Genomic DNA, 17,845 nt, shown 5'->3' with positions numbered 1-17,845 from the left:
CTTTAATCCTATTTTTCCTTCTTTCAAAAATACTGAATATATGTTATGTTCCAGGCTGATAGCATTATGACATTAATAGCAGTTAAAAGTAAAGAAAACCTCTACCTCTCAAATCAGTGTTTATTCTTCTCAAGTTCTTCCTAGCCCCTGTATGCAGGCATGCGTGCTTTATATGTAGTTGTAATTTTAGTGGTGATACATTTCTTATTTGATTTATCCACTTACAGGTTTTTTTTTTAATGCTGATACATAATATCCATAGTGACCACAGTTAGAATATTCTGTTAAATGACTATACAAAGCTTCACCTATCTCTGAACTATTTAAAATAAGTAACTATCAAGGGGAGAAGAGGTTGGTAATTATAATGGATAATACTGATGTAATTATTTTGTAGCCATTAGAAGTGATAACTATGAAGATTATGAAAGTGCTTGCTGCTGCTGCTGCTGCTAAGTCACGTCAGTCGTGTCTGACTCTGTGCGACCCCATAGACGGCAGCCCACCAGGCTCCCTCGTCCCTGGGATTCTCCAGGCAAGAACACTGGAGTGGGTTGCCATTTCCTTCTCCAATGCATAAAAGTGAAAAGTGAAAGTGAAGTCACTCAGTCGTGTCTGACCCTCAGTGACCCCATAAAAACAGAAACCAAAATTATATTTATGTATACACTGACATCTTATATAAGAATTGTACATGTGAATTATGACTGGATTAGAATACTGAAAAATCAATATAGTTTATTCATCAGGTAGTATGATTATGGGTAATCTTTTTGGCTTTGAATAATAATTTATGCTCTTTTAAATATATAAGGTGATAAACAAGATATGTTGAGATATAATTTTGAAGAAAAAATTAAGCACATATAAATATAACAAATATATTCATCTGATTTTTAAAAAATATATAAACCTGTTGCTGCAAGTAATTAATACAATTGCAAATGAGCACTAAAAAAGAGTCAGCTTTGGAATTTCTTTTTTTTTTTTTCTTTTTTTTTTTTTAATTTTATTTTATTTTTAAACTTTACATAACTGTATTAGATTTGCCAAATATCAAAATGAATCCGCCACAGGTATACATGTGTTCCCCATCCTGAACCCTCCTCCCTCCTCCCTCCCCATTCCATCCCTCTGGGTCGTCCCAGTGCACCAGCCCCAAGCATCCAGTATCGTGCATCGAACCTGGACTGGCAACTCATTTCATACATGATGTTACACATGTTTCAATGCCATTCTCCCAAATCTTCCCACCCTCTCCCTCTCCCACAGAGTCCATAAGACTGTTCTATACATCAGTGTCTCTTTTGCTGTCTCGTACACAGGGTTATTGTTACCATCTTTCTAAATTCCATATATATGCGTTAGTATACTGTATTGGTGTTTTTCTTTCTGGCTTACTTCACTCTGTATAATAGGCTCCAGTTTCATCCACCTCATTAGAACTGATTCAAATGTATTCTTTTTAATGGCTGAATAATACTCCATTGTGTATATGTACCACAGCTTTCTTATCCATTCGTCTGCTGATGGACATCTAGGTTGCTTCCATGTCCTGGCTATTATAAACAGTGCTGCGATGAACATTGGGGTACTCGTGTCTCTTTCCCTTCTGGTTTTCTCTGTGTGTATGCCCAGCAGTGGGATTGCTGGATCATAAGGCATGTCTATTTCCAGTTTTTTAAGGAATCTCCACACTGTTCTCCATAGTGGCTGCACTAGTTTGCATTCCCACCAACAGTGTAAGAGGGTTCCCTTTTCTCCACACCCTCTCCAGCATTTATTACTTGTAGACTTTTGGATCGCAGCCATTCTGACTGGTGTGAAATGGTACCTCATAGTGGTTTTGATTTGCATTTCTCTGATAATGAGTGATGTTGAGCATCTTTTCATGTGTTTGTTAGCCATCTTTATGTCTTCTTTGGAGAAATGTCTATTTAGTTCTTTGGCCCATTTTTTGATTGGGTCATTTATTTTTCTGGAGTTGAGCTGTAGGAGTTGCTTGTATATTCTCGAGATTAGTTGTTTGTCAGTTGCTTCATTTGCTATTATCTTCTCCCATTCTGAAGGCTGTCTTTTCACCTTGCTAATAGTTTCCTTTGATGTGCAGAAGCTTTTAAGGTTAATTAGGTCCCATTTGTTTATTTTTGCTTTTATTTCCAATATTCTGGGAGGTGGGTCATAGAGGATCCTGCTGTGATGTATGTCAGAGAGTGTTTTGCCTATGTTCTCCTCTAGGAGTTTTATAGTTTCTGGTCTTACGTTTAGATCTTTAATCCATTTTGAGTTTATTTTTGTGTATGGTGTTAGAAAGTGTTCTAGTTTCATTCTTTTACAAGTGGTTGACCAGAGTTCCCAGCACCACTTGTTAAAGAGATTGTCTTTAATCCATTGTATATTCTTGCCTCCTTTGTCGAAGATAAGGTGTCCATATGTGCGTGGATTTATCTCTGGGCTTTCTATTTTGTTCCATTGATCTATATTTCTGTCTTTGTGCCAGTACCATACTGTCTTGATAACTGTGGCTTTGTAGTAGAGCCTGAAGTCAGGTAGGTGGATTCCTCCAGTTCCATTCTTCTTTCTCAAGATCGCTTTGGCTATTCGAGGTTTTTTGTTTTTCCATACAAATTGTGAAATTATTTGTTCTAGCTCTGTGAAGAATGCTGTTGGTAGCTTGATAGGGATTGCGTTGAATCTATAGATTGCTTTGGGTAGTATACTCATTTTCACTACATTGATTCTTCCAATCCATGAACATGGTATATTTCTCCATCTGTTAGTGTCCTCTTTGATTTCTTTCACCAGTGTTTTATAGTTTTCTATATATAGGTCTTTAGTTTCTTTAGGTAGATATATTCCTAAGTATTTTATTCTTTCCGTTGCAATGGTGAATGGAATTGTTTCCTTAATTTCTCTTTCTGTTTTCTCATTATTAGTGTATAGGAATGCAAGGGATTTCTGTGTGTTGATTTTATATCCTGCAACTTTACTATAGTCATTGATTAGTTCTAGTAATTTTCTGGTGGAGTCTTTAGGGTTTTCTATGTAGAGGATCATGTCATCTGCAAACAGTGAGAGCTTTACTTCTTCTTTTCCAATTTGGATTCCTTTTATTTCTTTTTCTGCTCTGATTGCTGTGGCCAAAACTTCCAAAACTATGTTGAATAGTAATGGTGAAAGTGGGCACCCTTGTCTTGTTCCTGACTTTAGAGGAAATGCTTTCAATTTTTCACCATTGAGGATAATGTTTGCTGTGGGTTTGTCATATATAGCTTTGATTATGTTGAGGTATGTTCCTTCTATTCCTGCTTTCTGGAGAGTTTTGATCATAAATGGATGTTGAATTTTGTCAAAGGCTTTCTCTGCATCTATTGAGATAATCATATGGTTTTTATTTTTCAATTTGTTAATGTGGTGTATTACATTGATTGATTTGCAGATATTGAAGAATCCTTGCATCCCTGGGATAAAGCCCACTTGGTCATGGTGTATGATCTTTTTAATGTGTTGTTGGATTCTGATTGCTAGAATTTTGTTAAGGATTTTTGCATCTATGTTCATCAGTGATATTGGCCTGTAGTTTTCTTTTTTTGTGGGATCTTTGTCAGGTTTTGGTATTAGGGTGATGGTGGCCTCATAGAATGAGTTTGGAAGTTTACCATCCTCTGCAATTTTCTGGAAGAGTTTGAGCAGGATAGGTGTTAGCTCTTCTCTAAATTTTTGGTAGAATTCAGCTGTGAAGCCGTCTGGACCTGGGCTTTTGTTTGCTGGAAGATTTTTGATTACAGTTTCAATTTCCGTGCTTGTGATGGGTCTGTTAAGATTTTCTATTTCTTCCTGATCGAGTTTTGGAAAGTTGTACTTTTCTAAGAATTTGTCCATTTCTTCCACGTTGTCCATTTTATTGGCATATAATTGTTGATAGTAGTCTCTTATGATCCTTTGTATTTCTGTGTTGTCTGTTGTGATCTCTTCATTTTCATTTCTAATTTTATTGATTTGATTTTTCTCCCTTTGTTTCTTGATGAGTCTGGCTAATGGTTTGTCAATTTTATTTATCCTTTCAAAGAACCAGCTTTTGGTTTTGTTGATTTTAGCTATGGTCTCTTTTGTTTCTTTTGCATTTATTTCTGCTCTAATTTTTAAGATTTCTTTCCTTCTACTAACCCTGGGGTTCTTCATTTCTTCCTTTTCTAGTTGCTTTAGGTGTAGAGTTAGGTTATTTATTTGACTTTTTTCTTGTTTCTTGAGGTGTGCCTGTATTGCTATGAACTTTCCCCTTAGGACTGCTTTTACCGTGTCCCACAGGTTTTGGGTTGTTGTGTTTTCATTTTCATTCGTTTCTATGCAAATTTTGATTTCTTTTTTGATTTCTTCTGTGATTTGTTGGTTATTCAGCAGCGTGTTGTTCAGCCTCCATATGTTGGATTTTTTAATAGTTTTTCTCCTGTAATTGAGATCTAATCTTACTGCATTGTGGTCAGAAAAGATGCTTGGAATGATTTCTATTTTTTTGAATTTACCAAGGCTAGCTTTATGGCCCAGGATGTGATCTATCCTGGAGAAGGTTCCATGTGCGCTTGAGAAGAAGGTGAAATTCATTGTTTTGGGATGAAATGTCCTATAGATATCAATTAGGTCTAACTGGTCTATTGTATCGTTTAAAGTTTGTGTTTCCTTGTTAATTTTCTGTTTAGTTGATCTATCCATAGGTGTGAGTGGGGTATTAAAGTCTCCCACTATTATTGTGTTATTGTTAATTTCTTCTTTCATACTTGTTAGCATTTGTCTTACATACTGCGGTGCTCCCGTGTTGGGTGCATATATATTTATAATTGTTATATCTTCTTCTTGGATTGATCCTTTGATCATTATGTAGTGACCATCTTTGTCTCTTTTCACAGTCTTTGTTTTAAAGTCTATTTTATCTGATATGAGTATTGCTACTCCTGCTTTCTTTTGGTCCCTATTCGCATGGAAAATCTTTTTCCAGCCCTTCACTTTCAGTCTGTATGTGTCCCCTGTTTTGAGGTGGGTCTCTTGTAGACAACATATGCAGGGGTCTTGTTTTTGTATCCATTCAGCCAGTCTTTGTCTTTTGGTTGGGGCATTCAACCCATTTACGTTTAAGGTAATTACTGATAAGTATGACCCCGTTGCCATTTACTTTATTGTTTTGGGTTCGAATTTATACACAATTTTTGTGTTTCCTGTCTAGAGAATATCCTTTAGTATTTGTTGGAGAGCTGGTTTGGTGGTGCAGAATTCTCTCAGCTTTTGCTTGTCTGAAAAGCTTTTGATTTCTCCTTCATACTTGAATGAGATCCTTGCTGGGTACAATAATCTGGGCTGTAGATTATTTTCTTTCATCATTTTAAGTATGTCTTGCCATTCCCTCCTGGCTTGAAGAGTTTCTATTGAAAGATCAGCTGTTATCCTTATGGGAATTCCCTTGTGTGTTATTTGTTGTTTTTCCCTTGCTGCTTTTAATATTTGTTCTTTGTGTTTGATCTTTGTTAATTTGATTACTATGTGTCTTGGGGTGTTTCGCCTTGGGTTTATCCTGTTTGGGACTCTCTGGGTTTCTTGGACTTGGGTGATTATTTCCTTCCCCATTTTAGGGAAGTTTTCAACTATTATCTCCTCAAGTATTTTCTCATGGTCTTTCTTTTTGTCTTCTTCTTCTGGGACCCCTATGATTCGAATGTTGTAGCGTTTAATATTGTCCTGGAGGTCTCTGAGATTGTCCTCATTTCTTTTAATTCGTTTTTCTTTTATCCTCTCTGATTCATTTATTTCTACCATTCTATCTTCTAATTCACTAATCCTATCTTCTGCCTCTGTTATTCTACTATTTGTTGCCTCCAGAGTGTTTTTAATTTCACTTATTGCATTATTCATTATATATTGACTCTTTTTTATTTCTTCTAAGTCCTTGTTAAACCTTTCTTGCATCTTCTCAATCCTTGCCTCCAAGCTATTTATCTGTGATTCCATTTTAATTTCAAGATTTTGGATCAATTTCACTATCATTATTCGGAATTCTTTATCAGGTAGATTCCCTATCTCTTCCTCTTTTGTTTGGTTTGGTGGGCATTTATCCTGTTCCTTTATCTGCTGGCTATTCCTCTGTCTCTTCATCTTGTTTAAATTGCTGAGTTTGGGGTGTCCTTTCTGTATTCTGGCAGTTTGTGGAGTTCTCTTTATTGTGGCGTTTCCTCGCTGTGTGTGGGTTTGTACAGGTGGCTTGTCAAGGTTTCCTGGTTAGGGAAGCTTGTGTCGATGTTCTGGTGGATGGAGCTGTATTTCTTCTCTCTGGAGTGTAATGAAATGTCCAGTAATGAGTTATGAGATGTCTATGGTTTTGGGGTGACTTTGGGCAGCCTGTATCTTGAAGCTCAGGGCTGTGTTCCTTTGTTGCTGGAGAATTTGCTTGTTATGTCTTTCCCTGGAACTTGTTGGCCCTTGTGTGGTGCTTGGTTTCAGTGTCGGTATGGAGGCGTTTGATGAGCTCCTGTCAATTAATGTTCCTTGGAGTCAGGAGTTCCCTGGAGTCAGGGATTGGACTTAAGCCTCCTACTTCCAGTTATCGGTCTTAATTTTACAGTAGTTTCAAAACTTCTCCTTCTATCCAGCACCACTGATAAAACATCTACGTTAAAGATGAAAAGTTTCTCTACTGTGAGGGTCACTCAGAGAGGTTCACAGCATTACATGGAGAAGAGAAGAGGGAGGAGGGAGTTAGAGGTGACCCAAATGAGATGAGGTGGAATCAATAGTGGAGAGAGTGGGCTAGCCAGTAGTCACTTCCTTATGTGCGCTCCACAACTGGACCACTCAGAGATGTTCACGGAGTTATACAGGGAAGAGAAGAAGGAGGCAGGAGACAGAGGTGGCCAGAAGGATAAAAGGGGGAAATGAAAAGGCGGGAGACAGATCCAGCCAGTAATCAGTTCCTTAAGTGTTCTCCACCGTCTGGAACACACAGAAATTCACAGAGTTGGGTAGAGTAGAGAGGGGTTAGGGAGGAGATACAGGTGACCTGGTGGAGAAAATGGAGAGTCCAAAGGGAGAGAGAGCAGTCAAGCCAGTAATCTCGTACACTAGTGAAAAATGGGTCCTGAAGATTGGGTTCTTAAAGGTACAAAATTGGTAACAAATACATAAAAACAAAAATTAGAAATTAGAGTAGAGTTTGGAATTTCAAAAATGCGATGTTAATGAAAAGGAGAAGGAAAAGAAAGAGAGAAAAAACGAACAAAGAAAAACAAACAAGGTCGTGAAAGTAATAAAGAAACTACAGGTACAAAATTGATAACTAATACCAAACAGCAAAAATTAAAAATCCAGAGTAGAGTTTGGAATTTCAAAAATACAACGTTAAAAAAAAAAATAAATAAAAAGAAGAAGAAGAAAAATAAAGAGAGAAAACAAACAAACCAACAAAAACAATGTCGCAAAAATTATAAAGAAAATACAGGTACAAAATTGATATCAAATACCAAAAAGCATAAATTAAAAATCTTGAGTAGAGTTTGGAATTGCAGATATACGATGTTATATAAAAGAAGAAGAGAAAGAAACAGAGGAAAAAAAAAAAAGTCACAGCAATTATGAAAAAAACTATAGGTACAAAATTGATAACATATATCAAAAGGCTAAAATTAAAAATCTAGAGTAGAGTTTGGAATTTCAAAAATGCAATGTTAAAGAAAAAAGAAAAAAAAAAAAAAAAAAAACCACGGTCAAAAAATTATAAAATATATATATGAAGTTTGCTGAAGAAGAAAAAAAAAAAATAGGGTCTTTTTTTTTTTTTTGCAAAGTAATAGTTATAAAAGTGAAAATTAAAGGACAATAGAGGACTTAAAAAAAAATTTTTTTTTAATTAAAAAAAAAAAAAAGAAAGAAAGAAAGATTGATCGTAAAAATAGTAAAAATATATCTAGGTCTTTCTCTGGTTTTGTTGTGAGTATTGTGGGTTCAGTTCATTTTTGGCAGTTCCTTAGTCCGACTTATATTTCTCAAGATCTATAGGCCCCTTCCTATGTAATCCGTAGTAACCACAGGGTTTTAATCTATGGCCTGTAGCTTCCAAGGCGTTTCCCTCTGTTAGAGCTTCTTCTGTTTGCTGGTCTCTTCAGTGTCTGGTTCCCGCCCTGACACAAAGGGGACGGTGGAGGACCCTATTTTTTTTTTTTTTTTTAATTTAGGCTCACTTGTTCAGCTGCGCTGTGGGGAGGGAGGGAGGGATGCTGCAAACAGATAACACTGGCGTGCGCTCGAAGTGCCTCGGCCACACTGGGTCTGCCCCCGCTCACGGCGCGTGTAACCTCCCTGCCCACACTGCTTGGGCTCTAGGTTGTTCTGCCGGGAACAATCAGAGGCCGGCCCTGGACTGAGCTCCCAGGTCCAAGCCGCTCAGGTTCAGGCACTCGGGTAGTCCTCAGAGGCGCAGACTCGGTTGGGCCTGCGTTTTGTGTTCTTCCCAGGTCGAGCAGCTCAGGCGATGAGGTGCTTGGCGGGCGCCAATGCTGCGACTTATCGCCTCCCCGCCACTCGGTTATCTGGGTGTAAAACCGGCGCACCTTCTCAGGCAGATGTTGACCGTCCAGACCCCCAAGAAGTTTTAGTTAGCAAAGAAGCCTGCTTACAGTTTTATAGATAGTGTCTCTCTGGGGCTGCGATTGCCCCCTTCCGGCTCTGGTTGCCTGTCACCGGAGGGGGAGGTCTGCAGCCGGCTATCTCTGTTCAGTCCTTTGTTCTGTGCGCGGGCCTGGCGGTGCCTTAGGTTAGGGCTGGCTTTTCGCGTGGTAGATATCCCACAGTCTGGTTTGCTAGCCCAAATTATTTCGCTCAGATAGCGCTCAGGACATTCGGCCCGATTCTTACTCTAAGGGACACAGCCCGCGCCGCACTTCCCTGCCCAGCCCCCGCTTGCTAATGGCGTGTGCAGGCGTCTGCGCTGCTTCTCCGCTGGGGGAGTTCCCGTAGGGCTCACAATCCGCGATTTTTAATTGTTTATTTTTTTTTTTCCCCTCCCTTTTATGTTGCCCTCTGTGCTTCCAAAGCTCGGCACAGATTCGGCAGTGAGAGGGTTTCCTGGTGTTTGGAAACTTCTCTCTTTTTAAGACTCCCTTCCCGGGACGGAACTCCGTCCCTCCCTCTTTTGTCTCTTTTTTTGTCTTTTATATTATTTCCTACCTCCTTTCGAAGAGTTGGGCTGCTTTTCTGGGTGCCTGATGTCCTCTGCCGGCATTCGGAAGTTGTTTTGTGGAATTTACTCGATGTTTAAATGCTCTTTTGATGAATTTGTGGGGGAGAAAGTGTTCTCCCCGTCCTACTCCTCCGCCATCTTGGCTCCTCCTCAGCTTTGGAATTTCATGATTCTATTCTGGATTTCTAAATTAAATGGAAATAAAAATGATATTGTTTAGAATATTATTTCCAAGTATAAAAGTACAACTTATTTCCAAGTCTCCTATAAATGTGTTATCGTGCTTTCATAATTTAAAAAAGAAGAAAGAAGAAAAAAGTATAAACGAAAGTACTAACGATTGTACATGGTAAAAGGGCTATTTGAGGGTAAGTGCCATTTTGACACTGTTTTTGGTAGCTTAACTTCCTGAAATATTGTTTATGAGGATTAATTTACAAGCCTTTCCTATTCAAGTAACCTTTTCCATTTCAGCTGAAGACCCGTGCACAAAACATTGTGTCAGATTCTATGACTGTACCTTCAGTATATACCATTCTTTTTACAAACTGAATTACATTACTGTTTATTTGTTCATTTCTTCACAGAAACAAGTTGTTCCCTGAGTCTGTCATCAGAAATATTATGTATCAGATATTGCAGGGGCTGGCATTTATCCATAAACATGGTAGGTTTTATATCCCTACATCTTTAGATTATCGTCACTTATGGATAGGAATTATATGGAAGCTATTATTAAATAAATAATATTATGTTAGATAATTACAACTTTGGAGTATGTGCCTACTAAATGACATATTTAAAAACTTCAGAATTTCTACAATTCTAAATAAAATAGAATTTCTATAATCTATAATTATCTTCCTCTATCGAAGAAGGCAAGGGCAACCCACTCCAGTACTCTTGCCTGGAAAATCCCATGGAGGGAGGAGCCTGGTGGGCTGCAGTCCACGGGGTCGCTAAGAGTCCGACACGACTGAGTGACTTCACCTTCACTTTTCACTTTCATGCATTGGGGAAGGAATTGGTAACCCACTCCAGTGTTCTTGCCTGAAGAATCCCAGGGACGGGGGAGCCTGGTGGGCTTCGGTCTATGGGGTCGCACAGAGTTGGACACGACTGAAGTGACTTAGCAGCAGCAGCAGCAGCATCGTCCTCTATATCAGAATTTTTTAGCAGTTTGATTACCAGCATTTAGTCTCAGTCATCATAAACCCACCCTGCTACCTTATTCCACCTAATTTTACCATGGAAATAAAAAAATTATAAGGTTCCTCTTTTGGAAAAGGTTCCTCTTTTGATCTATCATGACCAATTACTAACATTTAACTATGTTAAAGCCACCCGAGCTATAGTATTTTCTAGTTTTTCTTAGTACTCATAAATAGTTATTTCTGTTCTTGAAGAAATTAAATCAAGTGCTTGTTCTTATTTTTATGAATTTCTTATTTATGTTAATCTTAACTGATATTGTTTTTTGCATCTCTATCAAACCAAAATAATTTCACCTGAAAAGTTAATATGATTATTATGAAAAATTTTAATGAATGTTTAGAATCACTAGCTGTTTCAATATTAAATTAGAAAAGTTTATGCTACCATTGCTGCATTTTGAGCATAAGCATTCAAAACTCACCATCATTAGTCTCCTTTCATGTTTCATCTGATATTTTCTTTACTCTTTTAACTGCTACAGGAAATAAATAGAATTTTCTAAAAATGCCATGCAGAATTCCATATAAACCTTGTAAGGACATTCTTGAATCCCCAGTTTTATATAAGCTATTAAGGTCTTCCAAAATCTAAAACCCATGATAATTTACTACAATTGATTGGTAAAAGTCAGTCATTTGTTAATTAAAATTAAGGATATATACTATTTTAATTGTTTGTAATGGATTCCTTATCTTCAACCCATTTTAAAACTCTGGTCAGCATGGTAACTCTTGATTTTTGCATGTGTTAATTTATGCTAATGGAAGCAAGTGTGGTGTGAAAAATCAAAAGCCTCATGAATTCTTTTGATTTTTTTAGCTTTGTATTTTACTGTTATTTTTTAGGCTAGTAATAAAATTGGTTTAGACTTCTTGGATAGATGGGCATACCAGACCACCTGACCTGCCTCTTGAGAAACCTGTATGCAGGTCAGGAAGCAACAGTTAGAACTGGACATGAACAACAGACTGGTTCCAAATAGGAAAAGGAGTACATCAAGGTTGTATATTGTCATCCTGCTTATTTAACTTATATGCAGAGTACATCATGAGAAACGCTGGGCTGGAGGAAGCACAAGCTGGAATCAGGATTGTGGGGAGAAATATCAATAACCTCAGACATGCAGATGACACCACCCTTATGGCAGAAAGTGAAGAAGAACTGAAAAGCCTCCTGATGAAAGTAAAAGAGGAGAGTGAAAAAGTTGGCTTAAAGCTCAACATTCAGAAAACAAAGATCATGGCATCTGGTCCCATCACTTCATGGGAAATAGATGGGAAAACAGTGGAAACAGTAGCTGACTTTATTTTTCTGGGCTCCAAAATCACTGCAGATGGTGACTGCAGCCATGAGATTAAAAGACGCTTACTCCTTGGCAGGAAAGTGATGACCAACCTAGACAGCATATTAAAAAGCAGAGACATTACATTGTCAACAAAGGTCCGTCTAGTCAAGGCTATGGTTTTTCCAGTGGTCATGTATGGATATGAGAGTTGGACTATAAAGAAAGCTGAGCACCAAAGAATTGATGCTTTTGAACTATAGTGTTGGAGAAGATTCTTGAGAGTCCCTTGGACTGCAAGGAGATCCAACCAGTCCATCCTAAAGGAGATCGGTCCTGGGCGTTCATTGGAAGGACTGATGTTGAAGCTGAAACTCCAATACTTTGGAGTTTGGCCACCTGATGCGAAGAGCTGACTCATTTGAGAAGACCCTGATGCTGGGAAAGATTGAGGGCAGGAGGAGAAGGGGACTACAGAGGATGAGATGGTTGGATGGCATCACCGACTCGATGGACATGGGTTTGGGTGGACTCCGGCAGTTGGTGATGTACAGGGAGGCCTGGCGTGCTTCGGTTCATGGGGTTGCAAAGAGTCGGACATGACTGAGCGACTGAAATGAATTGAACTGAACCAGCAACTTCAGAGCATAAGGGATTGAAAGAGGAAACTAATTTAGGATTTAAAAATTGCTGCTAAATGTAAAGGGTAATCTAGAGATGGCTTTTTAAGTGTCTACATAGTGATTTGGGAAAGCAGACTCAAGAACAATAGACATTTTTATAAAAGCTAATTTATTCGTGTTGTATTTAAACGTCTCAGATGTAATCCTTTGAGAAAACAGACACTTTTAAAATAGTAGCTGTCAAAAAATTGAGCTAATACTTTAGTTAAAATAGGACCAAGTTACCAATATATTTATACTATATAAGGTGGGGAAAACTTCAACTCTGGTTTAATTCTCTGCTGCTGCTGCTAAGTCGCTTCAGTCGTGTCTGACTCTGCATGACCCCATAGACGGCAGCCCACCAGGCTACCCCGTCCCTGGGATTCTCCAGGCAAGAACACTGGAGTGGGTTGCCATTTCCTTCTCCAATGCATGAAAGTGAAAAGTGAAAGTGAAGTCACTCAGTCGTGTCCGACTCTTAGCGACCCCGTGGACTGCAGCCCACCCGGCTCCTCCATCCATGGGATTTTCCAGGCAAGAGTACTGGAGTGGGGTGCCATTGCCTTCTCCCGGTTTAATTCTCTAAGATTTTATAGATTAATGTCACGTGCTCCCTCTCCTGTCTTCATCGTGAAAGTACAACATGTTTCTCTTGAAAGTGAATGAAATGGATCTCAATAGCTATTTGGAGTAAGGGGTACCAGGGGTGCCGAGTCCATCTGTCAATGTCACACACAGCCCACAACGGCTCTGAAGGGATTAGAACAGTTCAGGCTTAGAAAAATCTTCTGAGCTCAAACCCTCTTGGAATGATGACGATCACCTACAACCGATGAGCAGGCCGTTCTTAATTCTCCACCCAGAAGGGTCATTAGGATACAGGCCATCTGTGTACAGCCAGTGTGCTCTGCATACTCCTTAGACGTTTGCAAGGAGGGCTTTTTGCCTCATTTTCATGGGGCTGCCAGGTAGCTTCAGGAACCATCTATTTTATACATTAGTTCGGTAAATAAGCACATTCCCATTGCACTTAATGCACTTCTCAAATAAGTGATTATACTCAAGGAATTGCGGTTAAACTGCCAGCAGCAGGAAGACCAGCTGCATTGGCGTGAACTGATGCACAACCCTCCTTGAGCTTCACATGGCCGCCTCTCTCCAGGCTGAACCTCGTCTGTTACACACTCGTGATCACAGGGCCTCCATCGGGCTGCTTTGCAGATTCACAGAGATAATCGTAATGTGGCAGTACCTAACCCAGTGCCTAAACGCATCAGATCTACAAACAGAAATACTAATGGAGGGACTTCCCTGGTGGTCCAGTGGCTAAGACTGCGCTCCCAATTCAGGGGGCCTGGGTTCAATCCCTGGTCAGGGAACTAGATCCCACATGCCGCAACTAGAGTCCACGTGCCACAGTGACGATCAGAGATCCTGTATGTCACAGCTAAGACCCAGCGCAGCCAAATAAATAAATGAACATTAAAAAAAAGAAAAGGAAAGGAAATACATGTGCATATTTATTTTTACCCATCATATATACTGTATGAATTTTCTTGCCAAATTATTCTGAAAGCAGGGTCCCCACCTCCCATCATTTTATAGACAATAAATAAGGTTTATTTTTTTCCCCTAAGTTCACATTCCTAATTAGAACAGAGGTTCAGCTTCATCTTGTTAATAAATCAAATATGTCCAGATACGATGATTCATTGTTTTTCCTCTCTATATTACCAAGGTTTTTTCCATAGGGACATGAAACCGGAAAACTTGCTTTGTATGGGCCCAGAACTTGTGAAAATTGCTGACTTTGGACTTGCGAGAGAACTAAGGTCACAGCCCCCGTATACGGACTATGTATCCACCAGATGGTAAGTAGTTTATGCAACTGTCCGGAGACGTGTGTCCCTGGTGAAGTTTTCTTACAGTAGATTGTTCTGTATCTTTCTGGAGGTTCTATATCAAGCACTTAAAATATAGAACTGATTTTTTTTTAATATTTTTTGGAGAGAGAGGAAGATTGGCTCATGACTCTTCTGATTAATAAAAAGAGAAGGAAAAAGGATTTCACACATCCATTCACTCATTCAACAAATATTTGCTGAACACCTACTGTTGGATACTATCTTAGGCACTGGGAACATGGAAGTGAGGGCTTCTCAGATGGCTCAGTGGTAAAGAATCCACCTGCTAATGCAGGAGGCACAGGTTCAATCCCTGAGTGGGGAATATCCCCTGGAGAAGGAAATGGCAACCCACTCCAGTATCCTTGCCTGGAGAATCCCATGGACAGAGGAGCCTGGGGGGCTACAGTCCATGGGGTTGCAAAGAGTCAGACACAACTGAGCAACTAAACACCAACAACACAGAAGGGAACTAAACAGAAAAGAATCTCTGCCTCATGCTACTTACATGACAGCCAGTGCACAAACAAATTAAACATGTCATGAGTTACCAACAGAGAGACATACACAGGTCCATCAGAAGACATCAGAGCTCCATCACGTCTGGGAAGTCTGAGATGTGATGCCTTGACTGGTTTATAGCAACGAGAATGAGAGGCCTAGAAACTATATAAGCAATTTGATGAATCTCACGGATACAGTGCGGAGAGCAAGAGCCAAACGGAAGAAGAGCACGTTACAGGATTCCACTTAATGTACAAAAATAGATCTAATCTATGCTGTTAAAGGTCAGGATAGCGGCTAGGGGCAGAAGTGACTAGAAGAGTGCAGGACAGGGACCATCTGGAGTGCTGACAACATGCAGTCCCTTGATCTGGGTGCTGGGTCCGTTCTAATTGTGAAAATTCAGCAAGCTGTATTCCTGGGACACCTGCTTTTTTCTGTATGTATCAGTTCAGTTCAGTCACTCAGTTGTGTCCGACTCTTTGCGACCCCATGGACTGCAGCACGCCAGGCTTCCCTGTCCATCACCAACTCCCAGAGCTTGCTCAAACTCATGTCCATCGCGTCAGTGATGCCATCCAACCATCTCATCCTCTGTCATCCCCTTCTCCTCCCCCACCGTCTTTCCCAGCATCAGGGTCTTTTTCAGTGAGTCAGTTCTTCGCATCAGCTGGCCAAAGTATTTATATTATACTCCAATGAAAGCAATTAAGAATATTTGAATATCAGATAGTGATATTGAGAAAAATTATTACAGAGAAAAATTAAGTCTGGAAAGGGACACGGGGTTGGAGGTGGCACGGGAGGGGAAGGGCATGTTGCTGTTTTTTGTCCGTCTGTTTTGGGTTTTTTGGCCTCTTAGCTCCCTGATCGAACCTGCGTTGGAAGACCTTGTCCTGCATGGTCTTGCATCCCCTGCAGTGGAAGGCAAAGTCTTAGCCACTGGACCACCAGGGAAGTCCCCGTGTTGCTGTTTTAAACAGAAGGTCTCAGTGATGCTGGGGTGCGGGGGTGGGGAGGTGCTGGTGAGAGCTTTTCAGGCGGAGAAAATGCTGAGTGTAAATGCTGAGACCAGGCCTGGAGGCAGGAACGCTCTGCACAGAGCAGAATGAACACGCATGGCAAGAGCAGGAAATGAGGTTAGAGTGTTTGAGGGGTGGGCAGATCTCAGAGGTCCCTGTGGATCATGGTAAGGACGAGGGTGGCCTGCTGATCTGTGAGAACTGGGGAGACCCTTGGGGGGCTCTGAGATGCCGGATTGGAAACAGAATTTAGAGGAGCACAGGCAGAACTGGGAGAGCAGGGAGGAGACTGGGGCAGAAGATGGCAGAAAATGACTTGGCTCTCGTGGCCGTGAAGGTGGTGAGAGGGACAGGACGCAGGCTGTGTTTCTAAGGCAGAGCAGACATGGGGGATCAGACAAGGGAGTAAGGAAAGGAGTCAGGCACTTCAGGGGCTTTTCTGTGAGCAGCTGGGAGGCTGGAGTGGGCCCTGATGGGGATGGTGCTGCTGCGGAGCTCCGGGTTTGGGGGAGGCTGTTTTCAGGGGAGGGGTGCCCCTGAGATGTCATAGTAGGCGGCGGGCCCTATGACCTGGGTTCAGGGGGCAGGGCTGGGCTGAAGACGTAAACTTGGGAGATCTCAGTGTTTAAAATTACAGGGTTGGATGAGGTCACTGAGGGAGCGAGTGTGGTTAAAGAATGAATCAGTCTGAGGACGGAGCCGGGAAAGGGTGGCAGTATGTCCCGGTGTGCTCAGGACAGTCTTGGCCGGGGCCTGTGATCAGGAGTTTAATTAAAGTGAGCTGGGTCACGTCTGATCCCCTGACACTCTATGCTTCCTGCTTCTCCCCCGGTCTTAGCTGCTAACATGAGAGACAGTGAACCAAGGTCACACTTTAACACACAGCTAATTAACAATGCCAGCTTTTTTTTTCTTTCTAATTTTTAAAAAAATTTTAAACAGTTAAAAAAAAATGAGTGTCTTCAAACTGTCTTTGAAGAGAAAAATTAGTTACCTTATTTCTAATAATGGTTTGATTTTTTTCATCACAATCCATGGAATCAATATGAAGCTTTAGGAAGGTCATTCTTTGAAAAGTGAAATGGCTGACATGACTGAGAATGCTACTTAATTTTAGTTAAAAAAACTTTTGCGTTGAAAATAGCATTCTTTTTGCGGTGATAAACCAAATACAAGTTTTAATGATGCTGAACATCATTAAAACAGTATTCTTACTAAATTAAGAAACCTAGAAAGCTGAAGGGTATTTGATGAAGATGCACATCTGTTTTATAACTGCTTCCAAATAAGCTGCTAAATTGCATTCTAACAAAATAACAAGTTGCAGTTGTCAAAATATACACATTACACATACACACAGAGCCTAACCAAACCACAGATTTTCTTTGATGACATTGAGGTTGACTTCAAAGACTGCCGCAGCATGGCTGTGTATTTTTCTCTCTTTGCTGTCATTCGAATTTTAGAATTGTTTGAACCTTTGAAAAACTACTTTGTAAGTCAATTTCAATAATTTACAGTAGTACCTAGCTTTTTTGTACATAATCCCTTTATATTTTGGTTGCATTTTGTTTCAAATCCCTTGGAAATCTTCCTTCAGAATTTTTGATAAACAGCGCCAAAAACTCACGCTTCTGAAGTTTATAGTAAACTGGAATTATTGAAAATGAGGTTTGCAAACAGGAAGATAATGATTTTTATCCCTACAAAAGCAAAAGAGGAACTGAACAGATTAAATGCCAAGAGCTCAAAGTATACTAGTTTTGATCTGTTTAAATGTATAGTTAGAATTGGAAAATCTCCTCTTGCGGGGAAGAATCTTTTTAAGGAGCTTCTATTTTCAGCTGGGTAAATTTAGATCCTGTACTGAAATGGAGTGAAATTGAAACTATTTGTTTTCAGTATCTAAACCTGGCAAAATGTTTGAAATAATTTTGCCTCATAAAACTATCAAAACATAGTAACAGGTGTTGGCAAGGATGCGGAGGAATTGGAACCCTCATAGGTTGTTGGTAGGAGTGCAAAATGGTACAGAA

The 17,845-nt window shown here is 39.9% G+C and overlaps 2 protein-coding genes across 4 annotated transcripts in view; both read left to right on the top strand.

Moving 5' to 3' along the window:
• C3H6orf52 (chromosome 3 C6orf52 homolog) overlaps window positions 1–17,845 on the top strand; it is a 155,106-nt gene that overhangs the window by 67,444 nt on the left and 69,817 nt on the right. The window lies entirely within an intron of this gene.
• The window catches only part of MAK (male germ cell associated kinase), a 50,518-nt gene that overhangs the window by 6,956 nt on the left and 25,717 nt on the right, over window positions 1–17,845 (top strand). For all 3 annotated transcript variants that reach the window (XM_055570564.1, XM_055570563.1, XM_055570565.1), the window contains exons 4-5: window positions 9,805–9,884; window positions 14,118–14,250. In XM_055570564.1, the coding sequence (XP_055426539.1) occupies window positions 9,805–9,884; window positions 14,118–14,250 (213 nt within the window). The remainder of the gene's footprint in view (window positions 1–9,804; window positions 9,885–14,117; window positions 14,251–17,845) is intronic.

The sequence above is a fragment of the Bubalus kerabau genome, chromosome 3 (genome assembly GCF_029407905.1).
Source record: "Bubalus kerabau isolate K-KA32 ecotype Philippines breed swamp buffalo chromosome 3, PCC_UOA_SB_1v2, whole genome shotgun sequence".
NCBI classification, from domain to species: domain Eukaryota; kingdom Metazoa; phylum Chordata; class Mammalia; order Artiodactyla; family Bovidae; genus Bubalus; species Bubalus kerabau.
Note: the sequence above shows the minus strand (reverse complement) of the source record. Positions and strands in the feature narration are given on the sequence as shown.